The 22977-nt window shown below is 49.6% G+C and overlaps 10 protein-coding genes and 1 non-coding gene across 11 annotated transcripts; 8 read left to right on the top strand and 3 right to left on the bottom strand.

Moving 5' to 3' along the window:
* Positions 1-2313: 2313 nt before the first annotated feature.
* Positions 2314-2403, bottom strand: EI90DRAFT_t248. The gene has a single exon. It is a non-coding gene; the product is annotated as a tRNA-Leu (tRNA).
* Positions 2404-2588: 185 nt separating this feature from the next.
* EI90DRAFT_3083044 (uncharacterized protein) lies at positions 2589-3490 on the top strand. Its single transcript, XM_039062046.1, has 2 exons — positions 2589-3266; positions 3399-3490. The coding sequence occupies exon 1, from the start codon at positions 2875-2877 to the stop codon at positions 3115-3117; it is 243 nt and encodes an 80-aa protein (XP_038909780.1). The 5' UTR covers positions 2589-2874; the 3' UTR covers positions 3118-3266; positions 3399-3490.
* Positions 3491-4096: 606 nt separating this feature from the next.
* On the top strand, positions 4097-4527 carry EI90DRAFT_3133088 (uncharacterized protein; the record flags this gene model as incomplete). Its single annotated transcript, XM_039064546.1, has 3 exons — positions 4097-4172; positions 4226-4293; positions 4357-4527. 3 exons carry the CDS (start codon positions 4097-4099, stop codon positions 4525-4527), a joined length of 315 nt encoding a protein of 104 aa, XP_038909779.1.
* Positions 4528-4556: 29 nt separating this feature from the next.
* Positions 4557-5495, top strand: EI90DRAFT_3083036 (uncharacterized protein). Its single transcript, XM_039062045.1, has 2 exons — positions 4557-4669; positions 4718-5495. The coding sequence occupies exon 2, from the start codon at positions 4914-4916 to the stop codon at positions 5298-5300; it is 387 nt and encodes a 128-aa protein (XP_038909778.1). The 5' UTR covers positions 4557-4669; positions 4718-4913; the 3' UTR covers positions 5301-5495.
* On the top strand, positions 5424-6060 carry EI90DRAFT_3083031 (uncharacterized protein; the record flags this gene model as incomplete). Its single annotated transcript, XM_039062044.1, has 4 exons — positions 5424-5620; positions 5689-5768; positions 5833-5913; positions 5969-6060. Coding segments are annotated over 3 exons (213 nt in total), but the record flags the coding sequence as incomplete, so codon positions are not given.
* Positions 6061-7401: 1341 nt separating this feature from the next.
* EI90DRAFT_3083024 (uncharacterized protein) lies at positions 7402-8247 on the top strand. The gene has a single exon (XM_039062043.1). It carries the CDS (start codon positions 7706-7708, stop codon positions 7940-7942), a length of 237 nt encoding a protein of 78 aa, XP_038909776.1. The 5' UTR covers positions 7402-7705; the 3' UTR covers positions 7943-8247.
* A 937-nt stretch (positions 8248-9184) lies between these two features.
* On the top strand, positions 9185-10470 carry EI90DRAFT_3083019 (uncharacterized protein; the record flags this gene model as incomplete). Its single annotated transcript, XM_039062042.1, has 2 exons — positions 9185-9478; positions 9629-10470. Coding segments are annotated over 2 exons (1136 nt in total), but the record flags the coding sequence as incomplete, so codon positions are not given.
* A 2613-nt stretch (positions 10471-13083) lies between these two features.
* On the bottom strand, positions 13084-13701 carry EI90DRAFT_3083011 (uncharacterized protein). The gene has a single exon (XM_039062041.1). It carries the CDS (start codon positions 13575-13577, stop codon positions 13107-13109), a length of 471 nt encoding a protein of 156 aa, XP_038909774.1. The 5' UTR covers positions 13578-13701; the 3' UTR covers positions 13084-13106.
* Positions 13702-14370: 669 nt separating this feature from the next.
* EI90DRAFT_2978752 (uncharacterized protein) lies at positions 14371-15146 on the top strand (the record flags this gene model as incomplete). Its single annotated transcript, XM_039055956.1, has 2 exons — positions 14371-14728; positions 14797-15146. The coding sequence occupies exons 1-2, from the start codon at positions 14437-14439 to the stop codon at positions 15144-15146; spliced, it is 642 nt and encodes a 213-aa protein (XP_038909773.1). The 5' UTR covers positions 14371-14436.
* Positions 15147-18062: 2916 nt separating this feature from the next.
* Positions 18063-19492, top strand: EI90DRAFT_3083003 (uncharacterized protein). The gene is made up of 2 exons (XM_039062040.1): positions 18063-18389; positions 18450-19492. The coding sequence occupies exons 1-2, from the start codon at positions 18091-18093 to the stop codon at positions 19408-19410; spliced, it is 1260 nt and encodes a 419-aa protein (XP_038909772.1). The 5' UTR covers positions 18063-18090; the 3' UTR covers positions 19411-19492.
* Positions 19493-19827: 335 nt separating this feature from the next.
* EI90DRAFT_3133085 (pyridoxal phosphate-dependent transferase) lies at positions 19828-22002 on the bottom strand (the record flags this gene model as incomplete). Its single annotated transcript, XM_039064545.1, has 7 exons — positions 19828-20304; positions 20582-20739; positions 20801-20887; positions 20950-21341; positions 21420-21494; positions 21547-21759; positions 21842-22002. 7 exons carry the CDS (start codon positions 22000-22002, stop codon positions 19828-19830), a joined length of 1563 nt encoding a protein of 520 aa, XP_038909771.1.
* Positions 22003-22977: the final 975 nt, after the last annotated feature.

Here is a 22977-nt window from a genome sequence, read left to right as displayed (position 1 = left end):
AGGGCTTCGACGTTGAAAGGTAAGATTACTGGACGAGTGTTGGAATTTCAAACCTGGTTCCGACATTCGGGGTGGCGAGAGATACTTGCCGAGACACAAGCAATATCTCGCCGCTGACGGCGAAATGAAGTTGTGCGTGAGTGTTGAACGTGCGTGAGCATCAAGCAAAGGTTACTTCTGTCCTTGTCAGTCGCTTGGGGGCCGTCAGAGGCTCAGGCCAGCGGAAAGTAAACTACTTGGTCGTTGGCGATATTGACTCCTCACGAGACAAGTGAAAGGTCACGCCAGAGCTGAGGTGATCGGGTGCGTGCGCATCAACATTGCTAGCTGAATAGTATCCTCAGAAGTAGAGGTGACGCTACGAGTTGGCCAGTATACGCCAAATTGTAGTGCTTGTAGTACGTACAGGCCTGCCTATATGCACGCATTATATAATTGACAATGGGTGAATTTATCGGGGGTTGTACTGTTCAGCGTGACTCCGGCTAGCACAATATATACTGATCGGTTGGGTGCGCGGACGCCGCATTCTTGGTAAAGTGTGAATCTCGGGTGGAATTGTGCCAGTCAATGATAAGCCGATCATGCTCAGGCTAGAAAGTCGAGCTGACGACCAGGGCAAGGAGCGCATCGTACCCAAGTATTTTAGCAGAAAGGAAGGACCACTAGGATGACAAAAAACCGCTCAACAATAATAAGGCCCCAGAAAGGAACAGAAAGAGGCATGCTTGTTAGCACCCTATTAGACATACAGATGGCTCCGTAACGTGCACATCAATCCGCTCATCGACGATTCGACGGAATCCTGATTCCGCCATCCAGTTCCCCACTATTAGCACATAAACAAAGCCCTCTGTCCAAAGTCATGTAAGGAAAAAACCGTTGAAGAAACAATACACAAGCTAGCCATGAGCGCTATACCGAGAACGTGAGAGTAGGGTGATCCAGAACCTAGGTGGCCTGTCAGGCAGCGGACAACATCATCGAAGCACAGGGCCCGGAGACATTTTTCCGAATTTTTGCATCCGTTACTCGAGGTCAACATACTGTCAACAGCATTGGCTGCGTTCTTCACATACTTCTCCTCTGATCGATAATTAAGAAGCATATGGAGCCGCATACGAATCCTCCCCCACAAGTGGAAAATTATGTCTTTGTCTTGAACAACCTCTGACGCTTTGAGTGCTAGCGTCTGATCATTACGGTGACGAAAACCACAACTGTGGTGGTAACACCTGCTAACGACCACACGGATGCACCCCGCCTTTTCACTTCAGTGCTCATGAGCTAATGTCTACTGCGTTCCAGGTGTCTTGGGTGGAGGCTGGGCCCAGTGGAGGTACCAAAACCAGCACCTCAAGGACAGCCAAACCTCATGGCTGAGTAGTGAGTATCAGGAAACTGTTGTTTCAATAAGACTGACAATCATTTCAAAACAGCCCACCGTCACTGGCACCTCACGAGTTGAGAGTAGGACCATCTCCTAGTTTCATCTCCCTGCCTTGTTCTATGTTTGCTTACTCCCCAATCAATCTATCCCAACGGTTGTGACCATGAATCTCGAGAAGATTTCTTCGGTAGAGTTGTGTATGATCACTGAGGATGCCAAGAGGAGGTAGGATATGAGAGTCTGTGAGGATTGTAGCATGCCCCATGATCGTTGAGCTGTCTTTGGAGTAGGTTGGTTGCAATATTCCCGGTTCAGGATCAACCACGACGATTTTGAGGCGTAGGGCATCGGAATCACGGCTCCTAGAGGTCCGAGGCGCAGCTGCAGGCAAGTGTCAGTGATCGTGTCTGAGATCGATGAGGGCTGGTGTTATTGTAGCTGGTTGGGAAAAAGTTATCGGCTGACTCACTTTTTGCAGTCATGCGGCCACATGAATTCTATGCCTCATCCTTGTTATGGTAACGCAATTGAGATGAGCTATCGCTGAGCTGCACCGCTTTAGCCTGCTTCGAGATTGAACTGCCATCTTCCGTGAACGTTCGTGCTGGTCCTGATCCTATTGGTATGTCGTTGTCTGCGTGCATACCGCGATGGATTGGACTGGTTCTGGCCCCCCAGTCCCACAGTGCGACAACCCCACTTGTGAGTACCGAATGATACCCAAACATTCCTCTGAAAAACCCGCTTTGCCTCAATGCTGCGACACATAGAAAATACTAACTGCACATCCGTTCCGATCCGTTTTGCCAAGACCATCAAGCGCAGAACAGGGAGATTGGAAGAAATTCGCATCGCGGACACCTTATTGACAAAATGAATGAACTACGTGGATGAAATGTGACGAGGCAGCCAAAGAAAAAAGATGATGAGGGCGAGATTCGAACTCGCGAACCGAAGACTGGATGCATTAGATAACCTAATTCCAGCGCGTTTGACCACTTCGCTACCTCACCAGCAACTCGAGGCGCGATTCCCAAGTCCCTCTGATTGGTTAGAAGTCTCACCTCAGTATATTCGGTGTGAATTGGCTGAATGCTGTGTGCCTAGTATCGCTACCAGATACTTCCTATGTCCGACGCGCCTGTACGCATGCATCCCCCCCGGTTCTTTGTCCTTCAGCAGGTCACAAGCATCTACAAAGTTATATATAGCATTTGATATACTCCACATCAATCTATCTCTCTCTTTGCTCTCTTATCAACAACAACAACGCCAGCAACCACTGACCACCATAATAAGCTAACTGCAACTAATCAACGATCCCATGCTCCGCCGCTCGATCAACGGAAGTCCACCTCTTCAATGTACTCGGCTTCTGACAAGTCTGGCATATCAGATCATCACTATAGATGGGGAGTTCCCTCTTGCCATACTCAAGGTTCAAATATTAGGTTGTACAAGCTAACCCGCTCCTAACGGCAAGAATGATCCATACGTACCTACTTCTCTCTACCTTCATTCCCACCTCATTTCTTTCATTGCTCTGCCATCCGGCGCTCACAAATACGTATCGCTCGAGTTTGGCGGGAGGAAGGTCAAGACCACCGTCATTAAGGACCAGTTCAATCCACGATGGCCCGCTTAAGACTCGACTGAGGACTTGTCAACAAACGGATCGTTCCAAAGCCCTGCGTAGGTGGTCTGGCGAAAATTTGTTCATTTTCTGATTCAGTATCGCTCTGGATTTGGAGGAGGATGGACTGGAAAGCTGTGGTAGGAGTGCCCCGGAAGCGGCAGAGGGTGAAGCATGAGAAAGCCTAGTTTTACTTGAATGGAGGGTAGACCGTCTGGTTTCGGGTCATTAGGACGGAAGCGGCTGTTTTGTTTGAAGGGAATATTATTCGTCAGTCATGTGTGCACGCGCAAACGGGAAGATGGGAGCGGGGATGAGACGAGGAGCGAGGGATTTGGAGGGAAGAGGTGAGAAAATGAAAGTAAAAGTGCTTACGTGGTTTGAAGGATCGCAGAATCGTCGTGCCAATACCGCCCTTCGGCTTAAACCACTGCGTAGGCTGAAGTGACAACTCTCCGAGGTAATTTATACACGACAAAAATTGTCACGCATTGGCATTAGGTCCCCAATCAACACTACGGCAATAATAACGAAGAGGCAGCGCGTCACCCACCATATCCTTATCCCAAACGAAAAAAGGAAGACCTAGGAGCTCTAGTGGGAGTTTGAACAGCGGTAGTAAGACTTTGATGGCTAGTGCGGTGAAGAAGAAGAGGCAGGAGTCAGGGAGAAGAGAGAAGGGGGTTGTCGAGGGTCCTTCGAGCTTTCACAAGCGTGAGCACTCTCCCCCAAGTTTAGTACTGAGAATGGTGCATCCGCGCCGAAACATCCACCGCACGACTAAGGCAGCGTGCCTTGACCTATTCAAAGCTACGATATGACGGATCTTATCAATCAGGAGAGTGGCGGGCTTTCAAGTATTCGCGGGTTTATCTTTGAGTTCCTCATCTGCCTGACAAGTTGCGTCAAGTCTTCGGTCAGCATTTCAAGAGCCTTATCGAGGAGAGAGACACAAGCTGCTTATCGAGATATTGAATGAGCATTGGCAGTCAAGCGCCGGGTACAGCCCAAGTCACAGATCATAGAATTTGTCTCTATTAGTCATCCAGCCGTCGGGTATGGGGAAATCCAGAATGGTCCACGAAGCTGCGCTCTCCGTATTTACGATTCCAATCAATATTCGTGAGGAGCTTAGCCCTGTTCTCAAAAGTGCGCAATATTCCATTTATATTTGCGATCGATGATGTTAATTTTGCCGCTAGCCTATCCTCCTCCAGGCAAGGAGTTTCGCCATTATTCCAGGGACATCATATCTAAGGTTGCAGACAGAGTACGCAATTATGTTGGGCGTATTATTCACAAAGGCCGATGCTTGTTGGTGTGTCCCACGCAGAGACGGAAGCGTGAGATGAGGTTTGCGTCAGTTGATAGACGTCAGACTTTCCAGATGGACACTTGGACGTATATACCAACCTCCACTGAATATGCAGATATCATCGTGAACGGCGAGTGCGAGGTGCCTGCAACAGGGAGATTAGTTGAGACTTGTAATGAATCAGAGTGACCTGGGACACGCAGTCTTTGGTTTGCGAGTTCGAATCTTGCCCTCATCATCTTTTTCTTTAGCTGCCTCGTCACATTTCATCCACATCCGCTTCTAGTTCATTCATTTTTCCAGCAGCAATCATCAATAAGGCGTCCACGATGTGAGTTTCTTCCAATCTCCCTGTTCTGCGCTTGATTGTCTCGGCAAGCTAAGTCCCAACGGATCGGAACGATCTGCGATTAGTATTGACTACGTGTCGCAGCATTGAAGCGAAGCAGGTCTTTCGGGGGTATCATTCGGTACTCACGAGTGGGGTTGTCGCGCTGTGGGCCAGAACCAGTCCAATCCACCGCGGTATGCACGTAGACTACTAAGAGAATCCGACCCCTAGTACCGTATAGTATATGCGCGTGCACAACGACACACCAATAGAATCAGGACCAGCACGAACGTTCTTCACGGAAGATGGCATTAGTTCAATCTCGAAGCAGGCTGAAACGGTGCAGCTTAGCAGCTTAGCGGTAGCTCATCTCAATTGCGTTACCATAACAAGGATATCGATGATGCATAGAATTCATTGGCCGCGCATGACTGCAGAAAGCGAGTTAGCCGATATAACTTTTTCCCAACCATCTACATTACCAGCCCTTATCGATCCCAGACACAATCACTTGCCTGCAGCTGCACCTCAGACCTCTAGGAGCTGTGATTCCAATGCCCTGCACCTCGAAATCGTCGTGGCTGAGGACACACCGGGAGTATTGCAGCAGACCTACCCCAGAGACGACTAAACGGTGCTACCTCCCAAACTCACATATCCTACCTCTCGGCCTCCTCAGTGAACATACTGTCAATGATTAATGATTGCACAACTCAACCGACGAAATCTTCCCGAGATTCCTCCACTTGGAATGGGTACAAAGGTTGAGATAGATTCATTGAAGAGTAGGCACACGTAGGATGAAGTAGGGAGGTGATGGTCCCACTGAACTCGTGGGCTGCCAGTGATAGGTGGCAATTTGTGAATTCATCCCATCACCGCGGCCGTCATCAGAAAGCTCAAACGTGCCGCAACAACCGTATTCGCAGTCACCCTGTTCCTTCTGGTCAGCTGGCGACCGAGGTGCCGTTCCACAATGATTGTCAGTCCTATTGAAACAACAGTTTACTGACACTCACACTACTTATCCATGACGTTTGGCTGCTCTTGAGGTGCCAGTTTTGGCACCTCCAGTTGGCCCAGCCTCCACCCAAGACACCTGGTGTGCAGTAGACATCAGTTCGTTCATGAGCGCCGAAGTGAAAAGGTGGGACTTGACGAGCCTTGGATGGGCGGGACGCCCCCGTGTGATTGTCAGGTGTTATTTCCACAGTCGTGGTTTTCGTTACCCTGATGATCAGACGCTAGCACTCAAAACATCAGAGGCTGTTCAAGACAAAGACATAATTTTTCACTTACTTGTGGGGGATTATTCGTATGTGGCTCCATATGCTCGATCAGAGGGGAGGTATGTGAAGAACGCGGCCAATGCTGTTGACAGTATGTTGACCTTCGAACAACGGATGCAAAAATTCGGAGAAATGTCTCCGGGCCTTGTGCTTCGACGATGTGTTCCGCTGCCTGACACACTGTATCCTCGTTCTCATCACTTTGGTATAGCGCTCGTGGCTAGACATATCGATTTAGCATTGAGTCATGACTGTCCCCATTTCAGGTACATTTTAAGAGCATCGGCAAGGGTTTGCGTGATGCATACTCAATTTCGAACGGTGGGGAACTGGATGGTGGACTCAGGATTCTGTCGAATCGTCGATGGGTGGATCAATGTGGACGTTACGGAACCATCTGTATGTCTAAACGCTATTTATTGGGGGGCTAACAAGCATGCCTCTTTCTGTTCCTTTCTGGGGTCTTGGTGAACGGTCATCCTAGTGGTCCTTCCCTCCTACTAAAATACTTGGATAAAATGCGGTACTTGTCCGGGTCGTCAGCTCGACTTTCTAGCCTGAGCATGAGGATTCCATGATCGGTTTATTATTGACCAGCACTACCAATCATTTTCGCCCGAGATTCACACTTCACCAAGAATGCGGTGTCCGCGCATCTAATTGATACAGTATATATTGTGCTAGCAGGGGATGGTCGGGAGTCATGCTGAACGGCACAACCCCCAATAAATTCAGCCATTCTTCTACTTCTGAGGAGACTATTCAGCTAGGAATCCGCAGCAATGTTGATGCGCATGCACCCGATCATCTCAGCTCTGGCGTGACCTCTTCACTTGTCTCGTGAGTCAATATCGCTACCAACTAAGTAGTTCTACTCTCCGCTGGCCTGGGCTTCCTCTGACAGTTCCCAAGGAACTGATGAGGACAGAATTGTCTCTGGCTCGATGCTCACGCACGTTCAACACGCAACTTCTTCTGAGTGAGCGAGAATACAGTGATTGGGACTCGCGCGCCCGTGCGGTGTTGTCTCATACCTTCTCGTTTTGGTCTGTTCAGGCACGAAATGAATACAGATTCGATGTGTCAATTTCAGAGAACCGGGCAGCATGATTCCATGCATCGCAAAAATTGCTTTGCCATACGGTGTGAATTGGTTGGATTTGATATGGGCTTTAAACCTGCAGAAGGTTAACAGAACCCGGCTGTGTACCTAGTATCGATCGCTAGATCATACTAAATGAACATTCTAGAGCCAACAACGTCTATGTCGCACCGATCTTCGCAACTCCACCTCTCAATGCCACCAGTTTGTCAACAAACATATCCGAAACATGCAAATACCTTCGGAATTGCCGTACCGTGTGGAATCTCGTTTACAGCCTGAGCGTCTCCTAACAATATTTATCTGTCTATGAACCGCTGTACACCCGGATGTGGTGGGGGGAGGTAAGGGCGATATGGATCTGGGAGGTGAAATGGTGAGGAATGGTCGTTTCGGCTCGATGAGGAGTTCCCTAATATTCCCGGATCTTGTTGTTGGTATGGCATGGGAGGTTTCTTTGACCCAACAACACGTTTCTTTGGTCGACATGATCCCCCCTTCTTTGGCCAATACCCTGGCATCATTCAGAGGACAGAAAACCATCAGGTTGTCGCGGTGACGATGCAGGAAATTCTCCGCAAAAGCAAGGGCGATGTTTTATCCAAGTCCGTTGTCTAGGCATTGCTATCGTTCATTGCTCAATATATGGGCGGAGACAACTGCATACGCCGCAGCTCGGGGTTAGCGACGCTTGGATATTCCGCACTGAGCATTATCGTCTGCGTGTTGTGGTGGCATAAGCCCCCTGATGTCAATTCAAGTGACACTCCGATTTCCCAACAATCAGGTGCCTCCCATGCAATGCAGGTTTCTCCTTTCACTGGATTGGATAATGGGTGGATATTTGTAATCACCGGCACCATCTTTGGTGGAGTTCACTAGGTTCGACATGGTCTGTCCCTTTTCCGACACACGCGGAATCACTCATATGGCGCATATATATATCACAACGAGCCCCTTCGATCAGAGGTTTCACCGTTTCCACGAAGTTGGTTGGGCCATGACGTCGTCACCCGGATCATCCTTTTTACGTACTTTGACATTCGCATCCCTCCGCTCGATCTAATCTATATCGAACGCCATCTTGGTCTTCCAATTTATTCCCCGTCTTGGATAAGATGTACTTATTCTTCATCATCTCACATGTTGTGTCGGACGACAGTTGCAGGGGCCCGATTACAAGAAAAGAGTGCTAACGCTTTAGATCTAGAACGGCTAATACATACGTACTATGCACATGCCGAGGGTTTGCTGAGTATCGATATTGTAGTTAGCAGCGGCTTTGCTAATGCATTGGCCGGGAGCATTATCATGCAGTTGTGCTAACTTGAACGCTGACTGCCAGCATGGCGATAGCAACGACGATGGAGGTGATGCGAGGTCGGGTCATGTCTTCGAGGGAGAACAGGTGCGGCGGCCAACAACCTTTTGCACTGCGCTCAGCGCCAGAACTCCGATCCACAGAAGGGCTAAAGTCGAACTCCGAACGGACATCAGACGGAGTATGCCGGGGTCCTGTTCCGCCTCAACCCAACGTACATAACCACCGAGTGAGCTGAGCTAAACCCAGGCCTGTATTATGAACGCTCATTCTTCATGGACAACACTCATCCTGACGCGGCAAACAACAGGATAATGTACTGCCATGACGTAGTCCGTCGTTATAGACCGGTAACTCGATAGTCGAAACGAAGCTGTACGTTGTGTTTGATCCACCCAGACAGGACATTGCTTCTGCAGAGTCAAACGGAGGTGCGTGGATATTCCATTAGAGGCTGGTATCCTGCCCATGGAAGATGTCGATATGAAATGCCTGTTCTGTTCATAACTTGAAGATCATGGAAGTTCCGGCGTCGAATTCGCTGATCCCGCGAAACCCCTGTTGCACCCCCGCTCTTGATTCCCAGCAAGGCAGTCTAAATCCACTGACCTCTAATCGGCAAGAGCTTTGTGAGACCAAGTAAATCCCTTGCAAAGACTGCATCGCTGTTGTGCGAATAAGCTGAATTGGACTTGAAATGGATGTTGCGACCTCCTTGCCGAAGCTGCGCCGTTGACAGAAGGCTATGCATCCAGTGGCGCTACCGTATAAAGCTTCCAGACAAACGTTGTATCCCCAAGTTCCAATGGCAACCGCTCTCATCACGTTTATTCTCGCCAACAACGCCTACGCCGCACCGATCCTCCCCTATCCTCTCAACGCCACCAGTTTGTCGATAAACGTATCCGAAGCGTGCAATGACCTTCGGAATTGCCGTACTCTGTGGAACCTCGTTTACAGCTGTCTCCTAACAATATTTATCTGCGTATGGACGGCTGTGCACCCGAATGTTGAGCATCACCGGCGCATGAATCTGAGCATGGGGGATCGCATTGAAGAGGAGATGGAGAGACGTGATCGTTTCGGCTTAATGAGGAGTTCCTTGATTTTCCCAGAATGGGTTGTTGCTATGGCATGGGAGGAATTCTCAGAAGCCTGGAAAATATCAAGGAAATGCAAAAATGTCTAAGGTATGCAATGAATCAATTGAGACGAACGCTTGACACCTATTGATTTTCACATGCTAGGGTGGACACTTGTGCATTCATACTTTGTCGAAATGGGAGGTTTCATCGACCCAACGACACGTTTCTTTCGTCGACGTGATCCCTCTTTCTTTGGCCAATACCCTGGCATCATTCGGGGGACGGGAAATCGTCGGGTTGTCGCAGTAACGAAACAGGAAATTCTCCACAAAAGCAAGGGCGATTTTTTATCCAAGTCCATTGTATCTCTTCAATTGCTATGGTTCATCGTTCAATATGTGGGGCGATGGGTCGGACATTTGCACAAATCGCAGCTCGAGGCAATGACGCTTGGATACTCCGCACTGAGCATTATCATCTGTGCGTTGTGGTGGCATAAGCCCCTTGATATCCGTTCGCGAATTCAAGTGACGCCAAGAGGGGACCCTACTCACCTTCCGACTTCGGAGGTCAATGTCACTCAAGTACCTCTTCAAGTAGAGAATGAGTCACATTCACCGTCACTTGCGGCCAGAGCCATTGGCCGAGCTTGTGACGCATTTGTTGAATTGGATGCAAGTTGGATATTTGTACTCACCGGCGCCATCTTCGGCGGAATTCACTGTTCCGCGTGGTCCTTCCCCTTTCCAACACACGCGGAATCACTTATATGGCGCATTTGTGCAGTATCTATTACAGTAGCTCCTGCTCTTGGTATCGGTGGATCACGAATGTTGTACAAAACGTTTCACGGTTCCCACTCAGACTTTAGTCGGGCCATTGGGACGGTTTATGTTGTCGCCCGGATCATCCTCTTCGCCCTGACGTTCGCATCCCTCCGCTCTCCTTCTCCTTCTCTATATCGAACGCCACCTTGGTCTTCCTTTCTTCCCCATCTCGGATAAGATAAATATATTCTTCATCCGAGTCATCTCACATGTTCTGTACATCGCAGGACAGCTAGCTGCATGTGCGCAGGGGCCTGTATGGCCAGGAGAAAAGAGACGTGGCTGGTGCTTTAGGACGCGACGGCTAATACACACATAGTAACTGGATGCGGTTGCATCATGAGCGCTCGAGCACCTTTCCTTGTCATGTCACTCACCGAGTGTTTGTATATCAGATACGAGCTGGCGCGCAAGCGGTTTGAGCGGGATTTAGCTATTTGTATTGGTGATCCGTACATGTACACAGGACACGGATGCTTTATAAGCACTCATACCGAAGGGGCTCCATAATATCATACGGCAGTCCGAGTGTCTAGTACATGGCCAACTCGTCCGCGCGCAGCTGGAATTCGCAGACCATTACCACCCGCGGATGTCACAGAACAAGGGTTCACTGGTCTCAGTCATTCGAAAACTCTGAGGTTGCGTTACACTGCCTCATGGTCAAAGATCCGCTTTGCATATCCCGTATAACTCGTCGGGCTACTGCTTCAACGCCATTGCCAGTGGATGCTGACGCGTACATTTCAATTTCCGCGGTTGACGCGCGGGTACCATTTTATAACTAATCACCGGAACCAGCCCTGCACTGCGCAGTGTCGCCACCACATAAGACGTCTTTCTTGTTCCCATATCTTCGTTCCCATGCTACTTTCACTCCATGTTCACTTCTTAACGTCGCCAGTTTCTCATAAAATATATCGGAAGTGTGCAACACCACCCGAAGACGAATGTTGGGAGAACGAAACATCAGGGATTGCGGCTTGAAGGTCTCTTGGAAACTGTGACGTGCGCAATGCATGATGCATTCAACGTTTCACATGCTGGGGAATGACACGTCGACGCATGGTCAAGACTAGGATGCTCCACCAACCACACACCGGCATGAACTAGACTACGCCCTATCGCAGTGGACTGGAGCCGGAGGTACATGCTGAGCTGTGGCCTCCTGTGCCGCTTGCGGGGTCAGGGGGTCCCGACGACGGATGCGAGCCGAGGAGTTCTGCTGTCGCAGCAAACACTTGGCACAGACCTTACATGGACGGACGTAAGCCTTCATGCGATGTGTTGAAGCATCAGCTCAGCAGGTGGCTTGGTTAGGATAGCTGTAGACTCAAGTGGTGTAACCACAGATGTCTGAGTTTGTGTATACCGTCCCCGATGAAGGCGCCATCATCCAGCTGATCACTATGCCCTCCAGCCATCGGCGACCCTACACATTCTCACCTTCTTCCTTTGCTGCCCTTGTTGCCATGGGGCCAACAATTGGACGCCAGAATGCGCTTTTAGCAATATTTGTTATCATGATGCTCGCACTAATTCATTGCAGGCCAAACATGAGTTAGAACGGGCGAGAATAGACTGGGCTCTCTGGCTTTTTGGTCGAGGGGCCGGGCTCCTCCCATGGAACAAAGAATGAACCGCTCCATCAACAATCATATACAGACAACACCCGCCAGATCTGACATTGCTTTGCCTCAAACCGGAAGATGATGAGGTTGTCGCCAGGGCACTTCCATGGTGTTTCCTTGACACACATCTAGGACGAGGGTCGCTCCGACCATGGAATTATTGTGCCCCCAGTGTGCTGCACCAGTGTAGACTGAATGGTAGCACAAGCTTGGTCACATATTTCCTCCTATTTGCCATGCACATCAACATGCACTCTTGTTGCTCGAATTCCAACACGGTGAGTAGCAAACCCGGAAAGCCAAATCCATGAGAATAAAGCACAGCCCAAAGTTGAGAACTCTTTAAATCCGTCCCATTTAGAAGACGCAGGCCTTCCAGAACACAAAGACAGCTGAGCAAGCATGCGCTGGAGCTCGTCCTCAGTAGGCGGACGCAGTTACCCGGATCGACATCAAATAACACTTTCCTAACACAGTCAGATGCCATAGTATTTAGAAGATACCGCAGATGTAGCCTCTTCATCCCATTGATTCTTGATGTGGATGTAACTATGGGGAGGCACAGGAAACCTTGGGGCAGTGATGGTGCGATTTTCGTGCATAGTGATCAGTGACAATGCCCAGATGTTAATGCGACCACCAAGACAGAACATGAGAGCATAACTTGGGGCATCCTATCGGTATCGCGAACATACGGTTGTACGTACCATGTCCCAGGATTTCTAGCAGTATATGAAAACCTCCTACTAGCACATTACATTTGCGATGCCCAAGATTGCCCTGAAGTAAAGTAAGGTAAGGCGAACTTCATCTCTCCCGGAGAATCCCGAATGTGGCAGTGCGAGCCGCAAATATTTTCGGATATCGCGATGACCTCTGTTTAACCACCCATGCGGCCTCACAGCCATTTATACGAAGCCGATAGCTTTGCTAGGTGGATTACCAGCCTCTATTGGAATAGACTTCGCCCCTACTTCTGAGGTAGTTTTGCAGCCGAGATCGAGGTACCCTAAAAGGTTTCGTTGATCTCAGTTCTGCTGTGACCCTTCGCGCCTATCTCGTCAGGAGGCAGCACTGCAAATTAAGCTGAAAAAAGGCTATGCACCCAGTGGCTCTATAAAGCTTCCAGGAAAATGTCGTTTCCGTGTTGTATCCCCAAGTTCCAATGGCAACCGCTCTCAATCACGTTTTGGTGAACCGTTCTTTGCCATACTGGTCCCTCTTTTTCCTTCCGCAGAAATGCTTGGACAGGGCATTCTTTTCTGAGTCGCTCACAAGTCGGTTTGTCCAAGTCCTTTCTTGAGGATTGCATGACCGGCTCATCGCGAACTGATGCTTACGAATGGTTTGGCCCGAGATTCTCACACGGTGTCCGCGCGTCCAATCGACACAGCAGTAATGTGCCAGCCGGGGACCATTAAGGTCGGGCTGAAAGCTACCCGTAGATGATACGTGCAATGGGAGTGGTGAGCCCGATGATTCGCGCGCGCACCCTGTCACCAGGCAAAGATACGCCGATCTCAGCTCTGGCGTGACCTTTGTGCCTGTCTCGTGAGGAAGCAACGCCCCAATAAACCAAGTGCTCCGTTTCCGCTGGCCTGGATCCCCCCTGACAGCTCGTGAGGGACTAATAAGGACAGCATTGACTTCCATGCGTGTTCAACTTGCACTTCTTATGGGGGAACGAGGATACGGCGACTAATTTCTGAGACCCTGCACCCGCACGGTATATGTAGTTGCGTTTTCTTGTTTTGGTCCCGATGGAAGCAACATCCCAATAAACCAAGTACTCTTATTCCGCGCGCTGGCCTGGGCTTCCTCTGACAGCTTGTGAGAGACCGATAAGGGACAGGCTTTTCCTCGAGGCCCATGCGTGTTCAACGTGCACTTTTTGTGGGGGAACGAGGATACGGTGATTAATTTCCGAGTACCCGCGCGGCCGCGCGGCGTGATTCCATATCTTAGAAAGGCTCGATGGCTTTTCCAAGCGGTACACTGTCTTATTGTCTGCTTCGAGACTGTGAAATCTCTGTATGAAGGGACTCGGCAGTGGTTGAATACCTCCCATGCAAGATGCCAATATGAAATGCATGTTGTGTTCATTATATAACTCGAAGATCATGGGGGTTCCAGCGTTGAATTCGCTGATCCCGCGAAACCCCTGTTGCACCCCTGCTCTTGATTTCTAGCAAGGCAGTTGAAATCTTAATCGGCAAAAGCTTCGTAACATCGACACCATCAAGTAGACCCCCGGCCCCCATTTATGCAAAGACTGCTTCGCTGTTGTGCGAATGAGCTGAATTTGATTTATATGTTGTGACCGTCCTCGCCAGAAGCTGCACGGTTGACAGAAGGCTATGTACCCAGTGGCGTATAAAGCTTCCAGGCGAATGTCGTTCCGTGTTGTATCCCTGTTCCGATGGCAACTGCTCTTATCACGTTTATTCTCGCCAACAACGCCTACGCCGCACCGATCTTCCCCTATCCATCTCTCAACGCCACCAGTTTGTCGATGAACGTATCGGAAGCATGCAATGACCTCCGGAATTGCCGTACGATGTGGAACCTCGTTTACAGCTGTCTCCTAACAATATTTATCTGCATATGGACGGCTGTACACCCGGATGTGGTGAAAGGAGATGAGCATCAGGGTCTGGGGCATCGCATGAAAAAGGAGATATTGAGAAGTGATCGTTTGGGCTTAATGAGGAGTTCCCTGATTTTCCCAGAACTTGTTGTTGCTTTGGCATGGGGTGAATTCTCAAGAGCCTGGGTATTATCAAGAGAATGTAAAAATGTCGAAGGTATGGAGGAAATGATCGATGTGAATCAATCGAGACATAGGCTTGACCTATTGATTTTCACATGTTAGGGTGGACACTTGTGCATTCACACTTTGTCATTATGGGAGGTTTCATTGACTCAAGAGGACTTGACATTCATCATGAACTTGGTCCCTCCTTCTTGGGCCAATACCCTGGCATCATTCAAAGGACGGGAAATCGTCATCGTCAGGTTGTCGCAGTAACGAAGCAGGAAATTCTCCACAAAAGCAAAGGCGATTTTTTATCCAACTCTATTGTATCACTTCAATTGCCGTGGTTCATCGCTCAATATGTGGGGCGATGGGTGGGACATCTGCACAGATCGCAGCTCGAGACAATGACGCTTGGATACTCCGCACTGAGCATTATCGTCTGCGCATTGTGGTGGTATATATAAGCCCCCTGATGTCCGTTCGCCAATTCAAGTGGGGAAAGAGGGCCTCTTGAAGTAGAGAATAAGGCTGATTCGCCTTCGCCAATTGCAGCCAGAGTCATTGGCCGGGCTTGTGAGCGCCATCTTCGGCGGAATCCACTGTTCCGCATGGCTCTTCCCTTTTCCGACGCACGCGGAAGCACTTTTGTGGCGCATTTGTGCGGTATATATTACAGTGGTTCCTGCCCTTTGCGTCGGTGTAGTAGAAACATTGGAAAAGACCGGTTATCATGCCAAATGGCTTGTTTGGGCCAGTGGGACGATTTATGTCATCGCCCGGATTATTCTCTTCGCTCTGACATTCGCATCCCTCCGTTCTCCATCTCCTGATCTATATCGAACGCCGCCTTGGTCTTCCTTTCTTCCCCATCTCGGATAAGATGTATATATTCTTCATCATCTCACATGTTCTGTCGGAGGACAGCTGCAGGGGCCTGATCACGAAATAAAAGTGGCTGGTGCTTTGGAACGACTAATACACACATAGTAATTACAACATATGAGCATCTTTCCTTATCCGATGTTCATGTCACTCCGCAACGATTCAATGTGAAAAAGAACATTCGTTTCCTAGCATGGCGATGGCAATGGCGATGTAAATGATGCGAGGTCGAACACCGTCTCGTAATGATGGAAGATAAGGCCATAGGTCATGCCTTCGAGGAGCAGGCATTCAACAACCTTTTGCACTCGACACCCATTCGATCTAGCTCCATGAAAATTCCACCCTTCACCCGCTCGAACAGGAAGTACCACATGGCACCCCATTGATCCACTAAGCTCCATCGCCCATTCTATACCGTCCCCCCATCTCACTCCGTCCCGTTTCTCGGGTTCTTCCGCTTTTTCGCGGCCCCTTCCGACCGATGCTGCGGTTCGTTCTCTAATGTCTACAACTTCCGTAAATGTGGAACCTTCGGTCCCAGTGACGATGAGCCCGTCGAACTGGGGAAACCCATTCATAAGTCACATGGAGGCAAGGAGAGCTCCCATTTGCAGCTAAGGTGATCTTCGCATTGTTGAAGATAGGAAAGGGGTACACTTAGGTGTGCTTTATTCTGTTCACCGTGGCCCTGGCGCCCTCGGCAACCAAACTGGTTGTGTGGTAACTGGTGGGGATAGCGGTCTCTACCATTCGCTTAAGGTCTCGGCTGGGCATGATGGATGCCCATTGGCACAATATTAAGCGCTTAGTACTGCTTCTCATCTTCCTCATGGAATAGGGCATTGTAATTTGATACGGGTATTTACATGCGCAGTGGAGTTGGCCGAATCACCAGAATTTCGGGTGCTTCGTGTTTCGTGGTACGGCTTAAATAAGTTGACCTACCCAATTTCGGAGCGAACCCCAGAACGAGGGTCAACCACGTCTGTGTCCTCTTAGTGACGAGAACTCGGCGCAAAGATGGCCTGCGATGGCTCACAGGATTGTGGATTTTACAGTGAAGCACCATTTTGTGCTGATAATTATCGTAGTGGCAGCAGTATTACGAGCGAATGTAGTGCCCACACCAGCTTGCGCTGGTGCTGGAACGACTTATATACCAGGAGCAACTCAGCGTCAATAGTATTTCTGACCCCCTGATTTCAGTCGACATCTTCCCCTTGTGGCTAAGTAAGACAACATTAAAAAGACGGTGTACACTCCTGTCCCCAAGGGTCCCATCCCGGCACCAAAGTCCAATGCAATACATCTCCCAAAGACGTAGGCGCCATGTATTGACCTGACCCTCTTTCCATGCCCCAGTGCTAACGCTACCCTCTAGTACTTACCAATGTTCCGGGAGCAAGGTACTTCCACCGGAACATGACGTTACTACATGGCTCTCTCGCCCCGCTGCGTTTACGAGTGTGCACATAAGAAGCAACGCTGATCAACACTGTGGATTCATATTGCTTCTGGCAATGGTGTCCTCACGTTGCATGCACTGTGCTGATTGATGCAAATCCCAGCTTTGCTTGCGTGGCGGCTGTGTTTATGGAAGGCAGCAGAATAACCAAACATCTCGTTATTTCTCATCATGGCACTGCGGCTGTCACGACCAGGCACCGAAGGGAGCTTTGCTTGCCAGTCTGTTCCAGTAGAGGCTGGTCACTCGCATAGCGGGTACCTTGCTCGTGTATCGATACAAATGGCAAATGATCCTCTCCCCGTCTCGGCTGTTCATTATGCATCCGATGCCGTGCCAAACCTCTCCAATGCAACCAACACACGTTTCCGCTTAGTGCTCAGCATCCAGTCTTTGCTGACTTCCCTTAGCCTATGTGATAGCGTCTCACAGACTCGGCTATGGATGAATGGCAATGGTCTTTTTCAACCACTCCCGATCAAATCTCGACTAGATAACAGAACACGGACGTCCCAATATACTCCATCTTTTCGCACGTTTGTAATGCTGAGGCCAGGGCCAAGCTTACTTCGTGTGTGGGAACCCAAGGGCATGTCCTCGGCCTTGGCGCCTAGACTGTACGCGAGTCTTGTATGTGGAGATGATAGACATTCGGGCTTTGCATATAAGGAGTCGTGTCAAGGTTAGGCTCTTCATCATCGCCTCGCCGTCTGCTGCTCTCCGCTGCCCTCTTCTCATTTAAACCTTGCTCCTTGAGCATGACTTCCACGAGCGAAGTGAGGCGCATCCTGGCGCTTTACGACGCTACCGAGAAGCGCAACATTGCCATCTATATTCTCGGCATCATGCTGTACAAGTTTGGCCTCGAGCAGTTCAACGGTTCAGTCGTGACGATGGCTACCGATCGCTTCAAAGCTGACCACACCTTTGGAAAACTGGCCGTCTTGACCGGGCTGAACTATGCCATGCAATGTGTTGGCGCCATCCTCATTTCCCCCCTTGTCAAGAAGGCGCCCACACGTACGGTGCTCTCTGCCGCGATCTTCATATTCTCCATCATGTCTGCTGTCCTCCTCGTTGTCGATGCTGCCACCGGTGGTAAAATCAAGGCCAACAACAACAACAAAGTCAAGTACGGTAGTTGGAATCCCAACGGTCTCTTCCCTATCTATACCATCTCGGGTATTGCCTACGGCATGGTTGAACTCATTCGCCGGGTTATCCCCAGAGACATTGTGGGCGCAAACCCGGAGAAGTTGAGGAGGATGGACGCTTTGGTACACATCATGTATGAAGTGTCTGGTACAGGAGGCGCCTTTGCCAGCACGCAACTAATTGCCAAGCTGGGCAACAACTAGTGAGTCACGACTAGGACTGGCGAGGGTGAAATCGAACACTGACATGAGTATCATTTGAGCTCCTTCATCATCACACCTCCACTCTTTGCGCTGGCCACCATCGTCTGGTACCAAATTTCTGCCCTCTCCTTCGGGGCTAGGGGTTCTCAAGCAGGCAGCCTCGTTGTAATCGAGCGCAAGCAGCGTAACCCCCTTATTGGCTACACTCTCGCTGTCATCGAAGGTTTCCGACTCTTCATCCTTTCGATCATCAAGGGGGCCCAACTGGTCCTCTTACATCGGAAATATGTATGGCTATTCTTTTCGTACAGTGTAGCGCTTCATTGCCACCGCTATCTTGAAAATGCCATCGCCCCCATTTACGCTCGTCGTGCCCTCAACAATTCGGGCCTTTCTCAAACCTTCGTGGCGTTTTCTAACTTGGGTGAATTATTCGGTGCCCTTTTCGTCTTCATTTTTGCCAACAATGTCAAGACCCCAATTCCTTGGCTTCGTCTGGACGCCTTACTCCTGATGATCATTTGGGTCGTTCCGTTCTTCAAGCGTGAGCAACACGGGACTATCATCGCATACCAACTGGGCGCCTGCTTCATCCCTATCTCATTCGGGTGGGCCGCTGGTGACGTTTCATTAGCCGCATATATCCAGTCATCCCTCACCCACTCGGACGACGAGGACGATTCCCAGGTTTCTTCCCTCGGGAGTATCATGGCTTTCCTCTACTCTGCATACATCATTATTTACGCTGTCATCTCGAAAGTCCTCGGAGACTACGTTGACCGAGTCATCGTCCGCAAGGGCAGCGTGTATGACGCCCTCATTCGTGTCGGCGGCATCCACTTCAGCGTGTTAGCATTCATCATCTTCGTCTCCACTTTTGTTCCCAAGGGGGCCTTCGCTCTCAACCCCGAGATCATTCACATGAATGAGAGGCCTGGCGTATCCGACCGGTACAACGTTGAAGCCCGCAAGGCACAACCCGGTGATGATGAAGGGAGTGAAGAGAAGGCTGCACCCTAAGATATCAGTGATCATGCTAGCTTGGACAACACGGGTATTTTCGCGCTTTCCCTTCTCACCTACCGCGAGCGAAAAGGTTCAACATTTTTCTCTCTCCTCGTGTTTGAATTTATGGAACGATGGCTTTTTTGATACCTTTGTGTTCGATGCCGCCGCGATTCCCGTATTGTAGCAATGGGTTCTTCTGACGCGTTTGTATTACCCCTTTGTACATGTCCTTACGTTCTCCTAGTTGTTTGGGTTACTTCCGGGCCGCATCTTTGTTTGGCGCACCTTATGCCCTGTAGCCGCGAAAGAGATGTGATTGGTGACAGAAATCGGAAATTGGAAGGACTGTGATACTGCCGCTTTGCTGATGCGTGACATCCATGGCTCTGCATGTGCACATCTGTAAGTGACGACTCACCTAGATTCGCTTCAAAGCAGCCAGTCATGCGATTCCCTTGTCACAATGTGACCCGTATCCGTCAAAATCTTTCTGCCAACTCTGTCCAAAATCCCAAGCGCTTTCGTAATATGCGCCTCGGTAGTTGCTTCAGCTCCAATAGCCATTCTCATACAAACAACTCCGTTAAGCTCGGTACGAGTGAGGAAGAGAGCATTGGCGGAATCTGAGTTGGGAGGATGGGGAAGATATTGGTGGAGCGCCAGATTGAGCGAGTTAAGAGTTTCTAAGCTTGGAGGTTCACTCTTAGCAGGTGTTGGAGCGTTCGATTGCTGTTCCGACCCGTCTGAACCCGTGGAAAGGGGTGGTACGACAAGTCTGAAGACAACCAAACTCAATGCCCTGAGCGTCACCAATTCGAATATCCGGGTCTCCGGGTTCCTCGACATTAAATTGTCTTCAAAGAGCTCCGCAAGCCTGACCCCTTTGCGAATGTGCTCTCTGAAACCCTGAATGCCGTAGTTCCTAAGTACAAACCAGAGTTTGATAGATCGGAAACGACGCCCAATTAAGAGAGTTGCCAATTGCGGTATTCGACAACAGTACCGTCATCATTTGTTTGGTACGAATGGATGAAGGTGTTATGTCCAGGGCGGATATTAGGGCATTGCGATCACGGACCCAGAAAGCGGAGCATTCCTGTCAACCATCAGGCAGTGATTGTGCCGGGTTGGTTTTAACATCACATGCGATCGTGATGGAAAGAGAATGTATCTAAGCACGTACAATGTTAACCAATCCCCATTTGTGGAAATTTGTGCAAAACGAATCCGCATAGGCGTTGATGGCGTCGAGCTTCCCAGCGCGACGGAATTCGGGACAAGCGAAGGAGACCCTAGCCCATGCTGCATCAATGTGTAACCAGACATCGTCGAGTTCGGAGACTAATTTGCTCAGGTCCATTTGTTTAGGTTCTCAAGCGTGAAACGGCGAGTCAGAACTTACTGATAGGACCCATCTCTTCAATGTGGTCGTTAGCTCCAGAAGACGTCGTTCCCATGTTCCAACTAAAGCACAAATCGGCATTGTGTCCTTACAGCCAACGTTACAGAAGATAAAAAGCCATTTTTCCCTTTCTCTGATCCTCTTCATACGCCATTCTAAACATTTCCCCTCTAACGCCCCACGCAATGCAGGCATCAAACGACAACTCAGGCCTAGGATCTTTGCTCCCTTCACGCCTAAACTGTGCGTTTGGGTGCTTAGGATGAGAAGGTCTTCGGAGGGGACATCAGGGTGGGCAGAAAGGAATCGCTCGCGGGCAGCGATGATCGCTACAAGAACGCTCTCAGGGGCGGTGTTCTGAATGGTCCCCCCTCCTCGTCTAGTGGGCCTCCTACCTTCGGGACCTGGTGAAGAGGATGCAGAAGAGCGAGTAAATGATGGGAGTACAACTGGAGGGGTGTTGAAAAATGCAGACGAGAGTCCGAGGAGGTTAGCGGCCCAGTCCATCGCGACTTGTTCAAGCTCCGTGCGTGCTGGGGAACTGACCGGTAGATGAGGGGGGGGGTGTGAAGCAGTTACATTAGCGAGCTCGTTGAAAATGTGCTACATCTGGACGTACGTTGAAGCAAGGGTTTGAGACAGAGCTTGAGTACAGGTCAGCGATGATTCCCGGAAACGTATTACCACAAGGGAACTATAAAACATAATATATACCGGAATCCGATATGAATTCGAACGTTACTCACATAAGCGAAGAACTCGGGGTGTTTCCAATGGGTAAGCCCTGGAACGGCAAGCTTCTGAAAATCGTCTGAAATGTCTTTGATAATTCAGGAGCTTGATGAGGTAGAGCGTCGACGAGGAACCTTGGCTCAACCTGGGCTGCTACGGGTCGTGATGCGAGGGATCCGTAATAGTCACAAATGTTGTCAATGGCTTCATATCCTGCTTTGCGGAAACTGCAGTGTTAGAGTGCAGGGGATGTCAAATCGAAAAAGATAGTTTAGAACGGTAACAGTGGATTGAGGAAGCGTCGCCTACCCCTCAACGTCCATCATGAAATGCGTGTTTGCATCTTGTCCAGCTACAGAGCCAGGAGAGTTGCTTTTATACCTTTCAACCCCCCTATTCGCCATGTAGCTCATCATCCGTAACCACGTAAAAATCAGAGATTCACCTCTCCATTGTTGCATGAGAGCCATGTGTGGACGGCGTAAAAAAGGGAAACCTCTATTCAATGTACCCCTGAAGTCGTCCACAGTCCTATCGCTTGATTCAAAACGGACAGGAAAAGCAGAGCAAATCATGCCGACAGGATGCAGGTGCCGGGGGTGGATCAGGATACAGTTCCGAGACTAGCCAATTTCTGCAGCACGTAACGATAGATCATCATGGAAGCCATCGAGAAGCCCGATCAAAGCGCATCCTCAGGCTGCACGTATGTCGTAAATATACTTGAGAATACCAGGAACACTACGATAGTACGACCTGATGGCATGAATGCACTGCAATGCGGATCCGGGAAATGCGTCCCTTGCGAATCTCTACGACCGGGGCCTGCCCTTCCCGCTGCCGAGCATGCGCCAAGGCGAAGTGACGAGGTGCACGACTGGTTATAATCTATTTCCTAACTCAAAATATACGGAATGACCAACATAGTTTGAGATGGGGCCTTGGTGCCTGGCAATTTCCACCCCACCGCTGGGTGAAGGCTAATTCCTCTTAAGTCAAGACTCCGTTTGACTTAGGCAGCTCTAGATACTCTCTCTGCCTAATTTTCCTTGTCACGTCTGCTATGTCGTCTTCACCGGAAAACACGGGCCGAGTAACCATGCGTACACATACCCAGCCCAAGGTTACCAGTAAACAGAAACATTGTTATCCACGAGCGCGCGTCCAAACGGTAGATCATTGCACCTCTGATCTTGATTTGTATGGCGGGGAAAAAAATCCCAAACAAATACTTCCTTCAAATTGCGTATCCACTCGTTACATGATCACTGAAGGAACAAGATACCCCAACATGAAACGGCCAGCTTGCTCCACCGTGTCATTGGCTTTTGCGGTTAGTAGTAAACTCGGTGAAGAATTAACTGTCCGACCTTTGTCGTGAACCATCGTGAACAGCCTAATACGGTTGCCATACTCGAATTAGATTTTTTGCATAGAGCTTGAGA

This window comes from Cantharellus anzutake, assembly GCF_015039405.1.
Source record: "Cantharellus anzutake strain C23 chromosome Unknown EI90scaffold_97, whole genome shotgun sequence".
Classification (NCBI taxonomy): Eukaryota; Fungi; Basidiomycota; class Agaricomycetes; order Cantharellales; family Hydnaceae; genus Cantharellus; species Cantharellus anzutake.
This window is presented reverse-complemented; position numbering and strand designations above follow the sequence as displayed.

Excerpts from the sequence above, each read along its gene's own strand:
- EI90DRAFT_3083044 (XM_039062046.1), top strand. The coding sequence starts at position 2,875 with ATGATCCATACGTACCTACTTCTCTCTACCTTCATTCCCACCTCATTT.
- EI90DRAFT_3083036 (XM_039062045.1), top strand. The coding sequence starts at position 4,914 with ATGCGCGTGCACAACGACACACCAATAGAATCAGGACCAGCACGAACG.
- EI90DRAFT_3083024 (XM_039062043.1), top strand. The coding sequence starts at position 7,706 with ATGGGCGGAGACAACTGCATACGCCGCAGCTCGGGGTTAGCGACGCTT.
- EI90DRAFT_3083011 (XM_039062041.1), bottom strand. The coding sequence starts at position 13,577 with ATGGAAGTCAATGCTGTCCTTATTAGTCCCTCACGAGCTGTCAGGGGG.
- EI90DRAFT_3083003 (XM_039062040.1), top strand. The coding sequence starts at position 18,091 with ATGTCTGCTGTCCTCCTCGTTGTCGATGCTGCCACCGGTGGTAAAATC. Across the intron at positions 18,390-18,449 it reads GCCAAGCTGGGCAACAACTA|CTCCTTCATCATCACACCTC; the intron begins GTGAGTCACGAC and ends GTATCATTTGAG.